This window comes from Apium graveolens, chromosome 10 (genome assembly GCF_009905375.1).
Source record: "Apium graveolens cultivar Ventura chromosome 10, ASM990537v1, whole genome shotgun sequence".
Classification (NCBI taxonomy): Eukaryota; Viridiplantae; Streptophyta; class Magnoliopsida; order Apiales; family Apiaceae; genus Apium; species Apium graveolens.
Genome location: NC_133656.1, coordinates 107763205 through 107776366, shown reverse-complemented (window position 1 = coordinate 107776366; position 13162 = coordinate 107763205). Strand labels below are relative to the sequence as shown.

At 31.9% G+C, this 13162-nt stretch overlaps 1 protein-coding gene and 1 non-coding gene across 2 annotated transcripts; both read left to right on the top strand.

The window, feature by feature from the left end:
• Nucleotides 1–1049: 1049 nt before the first annotated feature.
• On the top strand, nucleotides 1050–1156 carry LOC141694448 (small nucleolar RNA R71). Its single transcript, XR_012563754.1, has one exon. It is a non-coding gene; the product is annotated as a small nucleolar RNA R71 (small nucleolar RNA).
• A 7243-nt stretch (nucleotides 1157–8399) lies between these two features.
• LOC141690132 (zinc finger CCCH domain-containing protein 40-like) lies at nucleotides 8400–12929 on the top strand. The gene is made up of 5 exons (XM_074494784.1): nucleotides 8400–8550; nucleotides 8811–8920; nucleotides 9679–9948; nucleotides 10268–10491; nucleotides 11659–12929. Exons 2-5 carry the CDS (start codon nucleotides 8816–8818, stop codon nucleotides 12701–12703), a joined length of 1644 nt encoding a protein of 547 aa, XP_074350885.1. The 5' UTR covers nucleotides 8400–8550; nucleotides 8811–8815; the 3' UTR covers nucleotides 12704–12929.
• The last annotated feature ends 233 nt before the right edge of the window (nucleotides 12930–13162 follow it).

Below are 13162 nucleotides of genomic sequence, written 5' to 3'. Positions count from 1 at the left end.
AACCTTGCATAACTAGGCATCTGCTCGAGAGCCTCGGTGAAAGGTATGTTGATATGAAGTTTCTTGAACACCTCCAGAAACTTCTCAAATTGCTTGTCCAGCTTTTTCTTCTGCACCCGCTTAGGAAAAGGTGGTGGAGGATAGATCTGTTTCTCCCCTGTGTTACCCTCAGGCGGAGTGTGCTCAATAGTAGTCTTCCTTGGTTCCACTTCTTCATCCTGTTGTTTTGCTTCTTTCTCAGCCCCATCTTCTTCAGTTAACTCTTGAGTTTGTTCGGGATTCGCAACCTTCCCAGACCTCAAAGTGATTGCCTTACCTGCTCCTTAGCTTCCCTCTTTCCTGGCACTTCAGTGTCACTAGGCAATGTACCAAGTTGACGATTTAGCAAGGCATTGGCAATTTGCCCAATTTGATTTTCTAAGGTCTTGATAGAAATAGCTTGACTCTTGCACATAAGCTTCAACTCCTCTAATTCAGATTTTTCATTAGCTTGTTGCAGCTGGAGTTGTTGTCTTGGTGCATACTGCGGTTGCTTAAAATCAGGGCGGTTGTACTGCTTAGCTGGATACTGCTGAAAAGGCTGTTGAACAGCATTCTGTGCATTGCTCCGGCTGAAATTAGGATGATTGTGGTTATTAGCCTGATAAGTGGCTGGCACAGGTTGTTGCGATCGCTGGAAGTTGCTCACGAACTGAGCTGATTCACTAGAAATTACGCACTGATCAGTCATATGGGCACCAGCACAAATCTCACAGACACTAGTGATTTGATTAACTCCATAATTCGCCAAGGTGTCCACCTTCATCGTCAAAGCCTTAAGTTGGTCAGCGATAGCAGTTGCTGTATCCAACTCCAGAATTCCTGCTACTTTTCCCTGAGTCAGCCTCTGGGAAGGATTCTGGTACTCACTAGCAGCCATCAGTTCAATAAGTTCATAAGCTTCATCATAGCTCTTAGCCCACAAGGCTCCTCATGATGCTGCATCAAGCATTGGTCTAGAAGTAGCACCCAATCCATCGTAGAAACAGTTGATAATCATCCAATCAGGCATGCCATGGTGTGGGCACTTCCTTAGCATCTCCTTATATCGATCCCAAAACTCATACAGAGGTTCTCCAGTTTGCGCAGCAAACTGGGTAAGAGCATTCCTGATTGCAGTAGTCTTCACCATGGGGAAGAATTTAGTGAGAAACTTTTGAGCAAGATCTTCCCAAGTGGTGATAGACCCTGCTGGTAGAGAATGCAACCAGCACTTAGCTTTTTCCCTCAAAGAGAATGGAAAGAGTCGCAACTTGATAGCATCTTCAGTCACATCATTGAACTTGAAAGTGTCGCAGATCTCGATGAAATCCCTCATATGCATGTTGGGGTCTTCAGTTAGAGAACCCCCAAACTGAACTGAGTTCTGTATCATCTGAATCGTGCTTGACTTCATCTCAAAAGTGTTAGCCTTGATGGATGGTCTGATGATGCTAGACTGAATGTCATTAATCTTAGGCTTAAAATAGTCCATCAAAGCCTTCGGATTTTCTGCTTGATCGCCCATAGCTACTACAACTGGCTCTTCAACTTTCTCTTCTTCCTTTAACTTCTCTTTATCCTCAAAAACCTCCCTACGAACTATCACAAGTTCTTCCTCGAGTTTATCCAGTGTTCTCTTGCGAGTACGCGAACGCGAACGCATATGCATACACCCTCGCTAGAGTACCTGAAACCAGACAAGGAATAAATAAGTAACAATGTCCGAGTCAATTAACTTTAACTACCACTGATGGAAAGCACATAAACTATAAATTAACACTGCAGTCCCCGGCAGCGGCGCCAAAAACTTGTTAATCGCTAAACACGCGCTAATAATACACGCAAATATACGAGTTCGCAAGTAGTATAGAATCTTTTCTAGTTCGTTCCCACAGAGACTATATTGGTTAACTGTTTAATTTATGCACCTAAGCAACAATATATGGTTATTATCCAATGCTAAGACGATAACAAATTGAGATTATTTATAACTAAGAATTAACTAATAATTATAACTACGAGAATAAGATTGACTGAATTAATATATATGACAAACATGAGATTCTAACTTCATTAAATACTTCATTCAATAGCCTTATTATTCTTAACCTTAGCATGCAATGGTGATGATACTAATCAGATAACACGAAACTAATAAACGCCAACTTTCGTTGCACAAGTACCATTCTACCAGACATCCACAAAAGAGATAGAAGCTGAATAGGCACCAATTATATTGTGACCCTATATGTCTATAGAATTTGACAACATAACGGTTTAAGCACAGGTTATCTATCTTGATTACATAGGGCAAGTAAGATGGTTAAAATTACCTACGAATCATGCATGACACATACATGAACCTATGCTAGCATGGCAAGTTCTAAATCCTTAAATTCACTTTCGCTTCATTAAGAATTAACACACTATCTTATAAGTTCGCGACGCTCATAAGACGAATACGCACAACCATTACTAGGATATCATACAATCACCACATACTAAGTTATTAAAATAATTTAACTAAAGAAATTCATAAATAAATCCGCCAAAACCCCACGATAACAATTAGCCCATAATCGGACTCATCATCAACGTGGGTTCCAATGAAATGATGATATACAAAATGTAGTCTTTATACGAATAATTAAACCAAGTACAAACAAGAGTATAGGTTCAGCAAAACAAGAAACAATCATCCATATTTCAACTCAAAACAAATATTCACAAGAATAAATTAGATCGTCTTTGCCTTTGTTGAATTGTGCTAAAGGTCTCTTGTCGTCTTCTCCTCGCGCTCTGGTAAGTCTCTTTATTAAAACGACCTAATATGAATATATATAGCAGCCCTCAACAATCTGGAAGCCTTCCCTTTTAGAATTGTATTAGAAACATGATTCTTGAATTCGGCATCAGCGCGGACGCGCGCTATCACAACGCGGGCGCGCTGTATTTCTGGAACCCCGGCGCGGCGCGGGCGTGCCGTCCTTCTGGGAAAAACTCAAATTTCTTCTTAAATTTTGCTGCTTCGAGCCGGCTTTCCACGAGCTTTTATTCCAACACCACCTGGACACCAGATTAGCACCAAAACAATGCTAATTCACCTGATTACCTGAATAATGTCTGAAATGCAAAAACACTAGAAAACACATTAAAACACTTAACAACTTAGTACAAATGCATCAATTCAAAATTTATTAGAGTATAAATAAGTGTCATAAATGCCACTCAACATATGTCTACTAGTTTAACAATTTAATAGTTTAACGGACATATAATACTATTTATTATTTTTTTAATAACCAAAATTAGGGGATAACCGTTGAACCAAATTATACCACATCCCGCTTAGTATAGTATAGTATAGGTAGTATATATATAGATTGAAATAAAAAAATGTATTCAAAATTTATGTAGAAGCGAAATTCGATTCTTCAGCCTGTATAATTATTCAAGTATTGAAAGAAGACCATCTTAATCTATTTGTTACACTTTATATTAGAGATTAATTTAGTCTTTACATTTATCTTTACGTTTATCTTGAATGACATTGATTTGTGTTTATATTTATAATACTTATATGAAAGTAAGTTTGATTTATGTTTACAAATAATATTTATATAAAATTAGGTTTTCGATTTTATACTATACAAACATATTTATCTGAAGTTGACAATGTTATGTATTCAAATGACAATTTCTGATCAATATTGTGTTTGAAGTTGCTCAAATTAATTTTAATCTAATTTGTAATATTAATTTATATCAATATTTATAAAAAATTCATGAGATAGGAAATATTTTGATACGTGAAAATTTAAAGGCAGAGTGAATATATTAGAGTTAGTGGTTTACAAATATCATGCACGAGTGAAATCCATGTACAAGTTCACGATTGCTCTTTTCATAAAATTCATATATTCAAGTAATTCACATGTATACTAATTTATAAAGGAGAGAAGTTCAAATTTTAAGAATAAAGTATCATTAATTTTAAATAAGAGGGGTTCAAGTTATTGTATTAACAAATGATAAGTTTAAAAATACATGCATAATTAAAAGAGAGTAGTTTTAATTTATTATGAAAAATACATATTATACAATTATTTAACGAGAATTAGATGTACAGATTATGTGGCATCCAATTCAAACTAAAAAACAGATATATATATATATTTATATGAAATTAGGTTTTCGATTTTATACTAGACAGATAATTCAAAGTAGACAAAATTATATATTCGAAACAGATAATTTCTGATGAGTATTATATTTGATGGGAGGGTGGCTCAAATTATTTTTTATCTAAATTATAATATTAATTTATATAAAAATTTATGAAAAAATGCTGGAATCGTAACTTTATTTCCTAGTTTTAAAAAATGTTAAGATAAAAATTTCACCCGTAGCCATTCTTATAAAATCAGTAATTGGTGGAGTTATTGATTTAGGATTAATCAAAAAATCAGAATAATTTGATGAAAAATCTTATGTATTATAATATTTGAGTTAGTCATTATATAATTTATATTTACTTAGATTTTTTTGAATATCTAATTTATATTTAATAATTTATGTTTAATATATTTTTAAAAAAATACCATTAATTAGAATTTCAAAAATTAAATAGGTTATCGATATAGTTGAAATTCGATGGATTAATAATCATCAATAAAGTGATAATTTTGCTAAAATATATTTTTCTCTGATTTTAACATAATGGACATAATGTATTTTTACTCTTGATAAATTAATAAACTCGTTACAATAATATTTTTTCTAGGTTTTAAGGATACTAGTTTATAACCCGACAATGCACATATTTTTTAATATCAATATTTTTTTATATAAATTAAATTACAACTTTTGAGATGTGAAATTTATTTATTCAAATTTTTTTATATGATGCTATTTGATAATAATAACACATATACACATATATTTGCAAAAAAATTCTAACAGTTCATATTAAGTTAACAGCCTAACAATCAAAATCTTGGATAAAAACCACATTATGCATATTATATAATAATAATATAATTTAATTGGTGGAGTTATTGATTTAGGATTAATCAAAAAATCAGAATAATTTGATGAAAAATCATATGTATTATAATATTTGAGTTAGTCATTATATAATTTATATTTACTTAAATTTTATTGAATATCTAATTTATATTTAATAATTTATGTTTAATATATTTTTAAAAAAATACCATTAATTAGAATTTCAAAAATTAAATAGGTTATCGATATAGTGGAAATTCGATGGATTAATAATCATCAATAAAGTGATAATTTTGTTAAAATATATTTTTCTCTGATTTTAACATAATGGACATAATATATTTTTACTCTTGATAAATTAATAAACTCGTTACAATAATATTTTTTCTAGGTTTTAAGGATACTAGCTTATAACCCGGCAATGCACATATTTTTTTAATATCAATATTTTTTTATATAAATTAAATTACAACTTTTGAGATGCGAAAATTATTTATTCAAATTTTTTTATATAATGTTATTTGATAATAATAATAACACATATACACATATATTTGCAAAAAATTTCTAACAGTTCATATTAAGTTAACAGTACATGAGCCGTAACATTCAAAATTTTGGATAAAAACCACATTATGCATATTATATAATAAGAATATAATTTAATTTTTCTAGTTAGGGGTATTTAACTTTAAAAAATATTAAAATAAAATATATAATATATTAATATTTTCATGTGTATTTATGAAATATAATTATTTTTTAATTTAAATGATAACTTTTATCACGATTCAATAGTATACAAATCATATTTAGTTTTATTTTAAATTTTTTTATCCCGAGACCTATTATACTAATCAAATCCAACTATTTATATTAAGTTTGATTTTAATTTTGTTAAAAGCCGGATAAATAGATACTTTTGTGCTACTAAGATGAATAATATATATTATTTATTTTAGCCGGTTGAATTTTATTTTGATTTCATTCTGTTTTATCATGAATAAGTTTTATAAACTTCTAACCTGGATGAATAGTAAATATTATTTTATTTTAATTTGATACTATTATTCTGATCAACAAATTATCAGTTCAATAATATAATTTTTTAGCTGAATCAATAATAGTTATTATTTTGTTTTAGTGTGAAATCATTCAACTCATTATACTTAGTTTGATTTTAAATTCATTTTAACCTTGACCAATAGTATAATTTTGTTTTAGTCATGATGAATATTGTATATTATTTTGTCTTATATCAACGTCTTTACACCGACGAATGAATTATCTCTATTTAAATTTTAAAAAACATATCATGGATAACATAAATACAAAAGCGTGTATTACATTAAGCCAAATACTATATAAGCCGAAACACGACTGCGACTAACTACCAAATTTTTAATGTTTTGGTATGGAATGCACGAATGTTTTATTTTTTTATTTAATAACTGCTTTTAATGTGAAATAGTTAAAAAAATCAAATTAAAGTTTAAACAAACAATAAAAATACTGATTTTCGTTTGATTTTATTTCGACTCTATCTTGAGTTCTATAAATCAGATTTTAAAGATTTTACAGCCCACGCGAAACTCAAGAAATAATGTTTAATTCAGTGATTGTTTAAAAATTATGTACAAAAAATATTATCCTAATTTTGAAGAGAAAAAATAATTATCAATTTTGCATTATTATTCTAAATTTAGGATACCTACTTCTTTTTGGTTTCATTGAAATTGTAGTAAATTCTATTCAGTTGAGAATAACTATTTACAATTGGTTAGAATATTCCTTTATTTTAGATTTAAGGGTTATGATCATTTTGTTTAAAGATTTAACGATCCTTATTAAATTGGTAGTATATGGACCATAACTATAAAAAATTTGGATAAGATCCCTCTGTACATTATATCCTTTATATGTCATAAACATAAAGGACTTTTTATCCAAAAATTTGGCCATGTACCGCCAAAATAATCTCAATCGTTGATCTTATATAATAAAAAATATACGGTTAAATTATATCGTATTTGAATAAGTATATTTTTAATACACTCATAATTAGAAAATGATTACATTATTCTAATCCTAATAAAACACCGAATACAATTCAAAATAAAATATGATTAGTGATTTAACCAATTATTATATTCTTTATAAATAATAAGCGTAAGGTATATCTTATCCAAAACTTTGGTCATGTACCGACAAAACAATCTCAACCGTTGATTTGATATAATAAAAAATAGACGGTTAAGATTATATCTTATTACAAAAAAGTGTATTCTTAATACAATTATAAATAGAAAATGATTCCATTATTCTAATACCATTCACACACCAATTGTGATAATATTTCCTAATACAATTCTAAATAGAATATTATTAGAAATTTAATTAATCATAAATATAAAAATATTATACTGCTATATTAATCTTCAAAACTAAAATATGATATAATGATATAATAGTATATAAAATATGGTTAGAATTGTTCTAAAACTAATTAAACACCAATTGCAATTTAATTTCCTTATACAATATTAAATAAAATATGATTAGAGATTTAACCAATCATAAATATAAAAAGATTACATTGCTATACCACAATTCAAAAATCAATATATGATACAGATACAATAGTAAATATAATATAATTAAATATCACACACTATGTAACTGTAATTCAGTTACTTATTCGTATATTTCTCAATATATACATATTTGTTGTAATAATATTACAACAAACTATAAAAAATAAAAACAATATTACAACAACATCAGAATTAATGATATATATGTACATTAAAAAAATTAAAAAGTTTTAAAATAAAAGGTAAATTTTAAAAAATTATGCCATCGCACGGTTTATAAGTTAGTAAAAACAATATTTCAACAACGTCAAAAATAAAGATAAATATGTATATTAAAAAATTTAAAAAATAAAAAAAGATAAATTTAAAAAAACTGTGCATCGCACGGACTATAAGTTAGTATTATACTTCCTCCGTCTCTATTAACATGTTCATTTTGACTTTTAACTAGTCAATATTCAATTTGACCAAATTTTCACCAAAATTTACACTTATTAAATAATTGATAAAAATAATAAAAATTATATCATTAAAAATTACATTTAGTCTATTTTAAAACGTAGCTTTCGGATTTTAAAAATAATTTATCAATAATTTTTAATATTAAATCAAAAATTGGTCAATTTGACTCATAAAAAAATAAAATAAATATATAAATAAGGACGAATGGAGTACAGTGAAAATATAATTAATTTAAAAAGATTTAAATGTAATTGATCGGACATTTGTAGAAGTCCGTGGGGGCAGTCTCAGAGGACAAGAAACGGGTTTAGGGTTAACCCGAACCCAAAAAACAGTATAAATAGGTTAACGGGGCATCACAAAAAAACGGGTCAGTATTATATTTGGGGAAATTTTGTATCTTGAGGCTCTAGATCGCCGTTATCTCAATTCAATTCTAGGGTTTTGTCATTTCACAAACATTAAGGTAATTCAATTCATAACATTTTTGCTAATTTTCATTATATCAGTTGTGTTAACTCTATATCGCGTATGTATAGTTTTGATTGCTGCATCTATCTGTGTTTATATGTGTAGAAATATCAATTAGGTTTTTTTTAAATTACAAGCGTTTCTTTTTCGATTTATTTGTCGTAAACTGATTTACTGTGATTATTTTTTGCGGAAGAGGATATCGTAGACAAGTTACTCGTAGAAATTGTTGTTAATCCAGTTTCTGTTTTGTAGAAATTATGGCACATAGACTGCTAAGAGATGTTGAAGCTGATGGGTGGGAGAGGTCTGATTTTCCTATCATATGCGAGTCATGCCTCGGAGATAATCCATACCTCCGGATGGTAAGTTTTAGAACTTTGAACCACTACAAGCATTAGTTGGATTTTTCTTCCGTTACACTGCTACTGCAACCATTGGGTTTTACTTCTTTACTCAAATTGTTTGACATCTCATCTGATTGTCAACTGTGTATATATATATGTGTGTGTGTGTGTGTGTGTATTTGGCTGGCCTTCTTCGGTAGTTTGATTGTCACCACGTGGTAGGGTTAATTTTCTCTTGAAATATATAAGGTCTTAGTCGTACAAGTAGTTGATTAAGCAATAACATAGCAAAGGTAGTTGGCTATATCTAGAGGAGTCTTAACTTTTCATTTGTTGATTCTATAGGTCATGTCATGTAAATTAGAATTAGTGAAGTGGTAAGTAACTGAATAAGTAGCTGCAAACTCATGCATGCTATCAATCAGTCCGGCTGTAAGTGACTTTCTGTTATAATGTTAGTGTGGGTTTACTCATGCATTTTTTTTGTTGTTGATGGTCTAGTGGGATATGCCTTAAATGCTCTCGTAATCTTAGTTCTTTATAGTAAGCTATACTGATATATATCTATATTGTAAGCTATACTGATATATATCTATAGTGTAAGTTATACTCTATTTTGGAGTGCTTACATAGTAGTAGAAACTATAGCTTCTAAATAATCTGCTCCTAGAATTGTTATTATGTGTACTATTTTTGGGTCAGGAAACAGGGAATGTTTAATAATATGAGTCATGTATTAGTCTTCTCTGACAATGGTTATGTTTGGTCTTGTGCAGACAAAAGCAGATTACGATAAGGAATGCAAAATTTGCACTCGGCCTTTTACAGTTTTTAGGTGGAGGCCAGGGCGTGATGCAAGATATAAGAAGTCTGAGATTTGCCAAACTTGCAGTAAACTGAAAAATGTTTGTCAAGTTTGTCTTTTGGATCTTGAATATGGGCTGCCTGTTCAGGTCCGAGATACTGCACTCAGTATCAATTCCAATGATTCCATTCCAAAGAGTGACGTAAACAGGGAATACTTTGCGGAGGAACATGACCGTAGGGTAAGTAATTTCTGAATCTAAATTTGTTTGTCACCTGCAAGAAGTATATTATAACGTTTATTTCATTATAATTTTTTTAAGATCATGTAGATAGAGCCATTTGTGGTGCGTATTTTTGGCAACTAGTCATATAGAAAGACAGCCATATGTGGTGCATATTTTAAGCAACTAGCTTTTCGTGTAACGTCTTAGGAAACAAATGTTCTGATATATTTTTTAAAAATAAGAAAATGCAAAGGAAATATGTGCCAGTCTGCATTGTCCACAGATACATTTGTAATATATCACGAATACTAATTTGATCATTTTGTCATGTCAGGCGAGAGCAGGTCTGGATTATGAATCTTCATACGGAAAGGTGCGCCCAAATGATACTATCTTGAAGCTTCAGAGAACAACACCATATTACAAGAGAAACCGAGCACATGTTTGTAGTTTCTATATTAGGGGTGAATGCACTAGAGGGGCTGAATGCCCTTATAGGCATGAAATGCCCGTAACTGGAGAACTATCGCAGCAAAATATTAAAGATCGTTATTATGGGTATGTGAATCTCTCTCAAACCTCTACCTCTTTTTACTTGAGGGATTAATATTCACATATATGTAGCATGAAGACACCCACATGCTTTCCTAACATACACTCACACTGACATCACTACGCACGTTATTTTTTGTGAAATATCGCTTATGCACTAGACTGACGTATGTGCTTGTGTCTCTCCAATGGTAATGGCGTTTGTCCTAAATGTTTTATCACAGAAACCAGACAAAGACTATTACTTACTAATTATTTATTTAAAAATGGGGTTATTCATTAAGTTTGTTCTTTATACTCTGTAAAAAGATCGGGCCAAATATAAAAATAGGTCACCTGTCTATAATTGGGTTTAGGGGAAGTTGGAATATGGTCAACTAGTATTTAAGACCTATCAATACAGGGTTAAGTGACATGTTCAAAAGATTTTGGAGTTTAAGAGCTTCATGAGATCGTCTGTTACGTGGCATTCTCAAAATTTTAGGAGGTTTGGGGGCCTTGGAGCATCTCCAACAATCTCCTAGTTGTAGCCCCTACAAACAATATAAACAATGTTACACCTGGCAAGTTAGTACCTAGATTTTAGTGTCAACTCCAACAAAACTATTTATCTTGCCTCATTTATATTTTTTCAATATTTCAAATCCACTATGACAGATTTGAATTGAATTATGTACAAGTAAATATTATATTAATAAAAAGAAGTTGAAAGCTATGTAGTGGCTCTTAAAGTAGATGAGACTTGAGAGAGAAGAAGCTCTTAAGAATTTTAAGAGCCATTAGGAGGTTGTTGGAGCTTTTTTTTTGTCGTACTCTTTATATTTTGATTAAGAGCTTGTTTGAAGAGTCTCTTGGATATGCTCTTATGAGCTTACTGTTCAGCTTCATAATTCTCACTAGCTTTTTCGTGATATATTTTTTGTCATGGTCGTGTGTGTTGCTAATATTCAATAAGAGACGGCATATAAATCTTGGGTGTGGGGAGTCCAATAAACATTTAGTTTTCTTGTATATAGGGATTAGTTATTCTGTTTTAGCCTTAACATCCTCTGTTTTACAAATTAATAAATTATTAAGAAATTTACAGTAATTTATTAATTTACATATACTGTGCTGTATGACATTTTTTTGAGTCCATTATCTATATATGACCTTTTCTTGTTGTGATATCAGGGTCAATGATCCGGTTGCAATGAAGCTACTCAACAAGGCAGGTGAGATGCCCTCATTAGAGCCTCCTGATGATGAGAGCATTAGGACCCTATATGTGGGTGGCCTTGATCAAAGAATCAGTGACCAGGACTTGAGAGACAACTTCTATGCTCATGGTGAAATTGAGACCATAAAAATGGTTCTATCACGAGCTTGTGCTTTTGTTACATACACGACCAGAGAAGGTGCAGAAAAGGCAGCTGAAGAACTCTCAAACAAGCTGGTCATAAAGGGTCTGAGATTGAAGCTGATGTGGGGTAGGCCTCAAGCAGCAAAACCTGAATTTGAAGTCTCTGATGAAGCAAGGCAAGCAGTGACCCACAGTGGATTGCTGCCAAGAGCTGTTATATCACAACAACAAAATCATGGTCAGCAACAAGGCTATCCAGAGCAGCCCCCAGCACCAATGCATTATTTTAATATTCCGCCACAGCAGCCTCCACAGGCACAGGGGAGGCAACTTTATCCTTCTATGGATCCTCAAAGGATGGGAGCAGTTATACCATCGCAAGAAGGAGCTTCTAGTGGGTCAAATGAGAACAGTAGTGGTTCAGAGAAGCAGCAAGTGCAGCAATATCCACCGTACTCGGGTATGCCACCTCCTCAAGGTCAGTATTACCAGCCTTTTTACCCCCAATATGGATACCCTCAACCTCCTTACCAAAGCAATCCCCCTCAAACTTATCAACCATACCCTCAACCCCCTTATCAGCCTCATGCACCCCCACAAGCCCCGGGTGGTCACCAAGCAGGATCCCATTATCAGCATAATGCACCCGTACAAGCCCCAATTGGTCACCAGGCAGGACCCCAACATCCCAATTCTCACCAGGCCGGACTTCAAAAGCCCGGTGCTCAGCAGGCAGTGCCCCAACAGCCCAGTACTCACCAGACAGGGCCCCATCAGCCCAGTGCTCACCAGGCAGAGACCCATCAGCCCAGTGCTCCTTCACAAACTGTTGGAGATCCCCAAGCACCACCTTCATCTGGGCCTGCACAGGAGTAACGGGTGTCTTCTTGTGCCGTTAAAGTCTGGTAAGCAAATGGTTGAGGGTTCTCAGAAGGCTGATTATCCTGATGCCTAAGTGTGTTTTTTCAGTCTCAATCAGGAGCACCCAAATTTCTTCAGTTAAGATTTTGATACAAGAAATTTTAAAAATATTTGAATTTACTTTGGTGCTGTTTATTATGCTTGGTAGTTTGAACTTTATACATTGCGCTCTTATCTTTTATCTACCATGTGCCCTGTTTTTTTCCCAGTCCCAAAAAAGCTGTTGCCGGCTACATATTTTTTTACGTTTATGTTTATATACGTATGCCAAATCATTGCCATTAATCAATCGATAATTCTTAACGTTAAGTCAAAAATTGGTCAATTTGATTCCTAGAAAAATTTGGGATGGAGATCTATGTTTAAACGTATGCCAAATTATTCCCATTAATGAAACATTCTATTCTGCGTAAA

Coding starts and splice junctions, on each gene's coding strand:
- LOC141690132 (XM_074494784.1), top strand. CDS start 8,816: ATGGCACATAGACTGCTAAGAGATGTTGAAGCTGATGGGTGGGAGAGG. Junction 8,921..9,678: donor ATAATCCATACCTCCGGATG/GTAAGTTTTAGA, acceptor GGTCTTGTGCAG/ACAAAAGCAGATTACGATAA. Junction 9,949..10,267: donor CGGAGGAACATGACCGTAGG/GTAAGTAATTTC, acceptor TTGTCATGTCAG/GCGAGAGCAGGTCTGGATTA.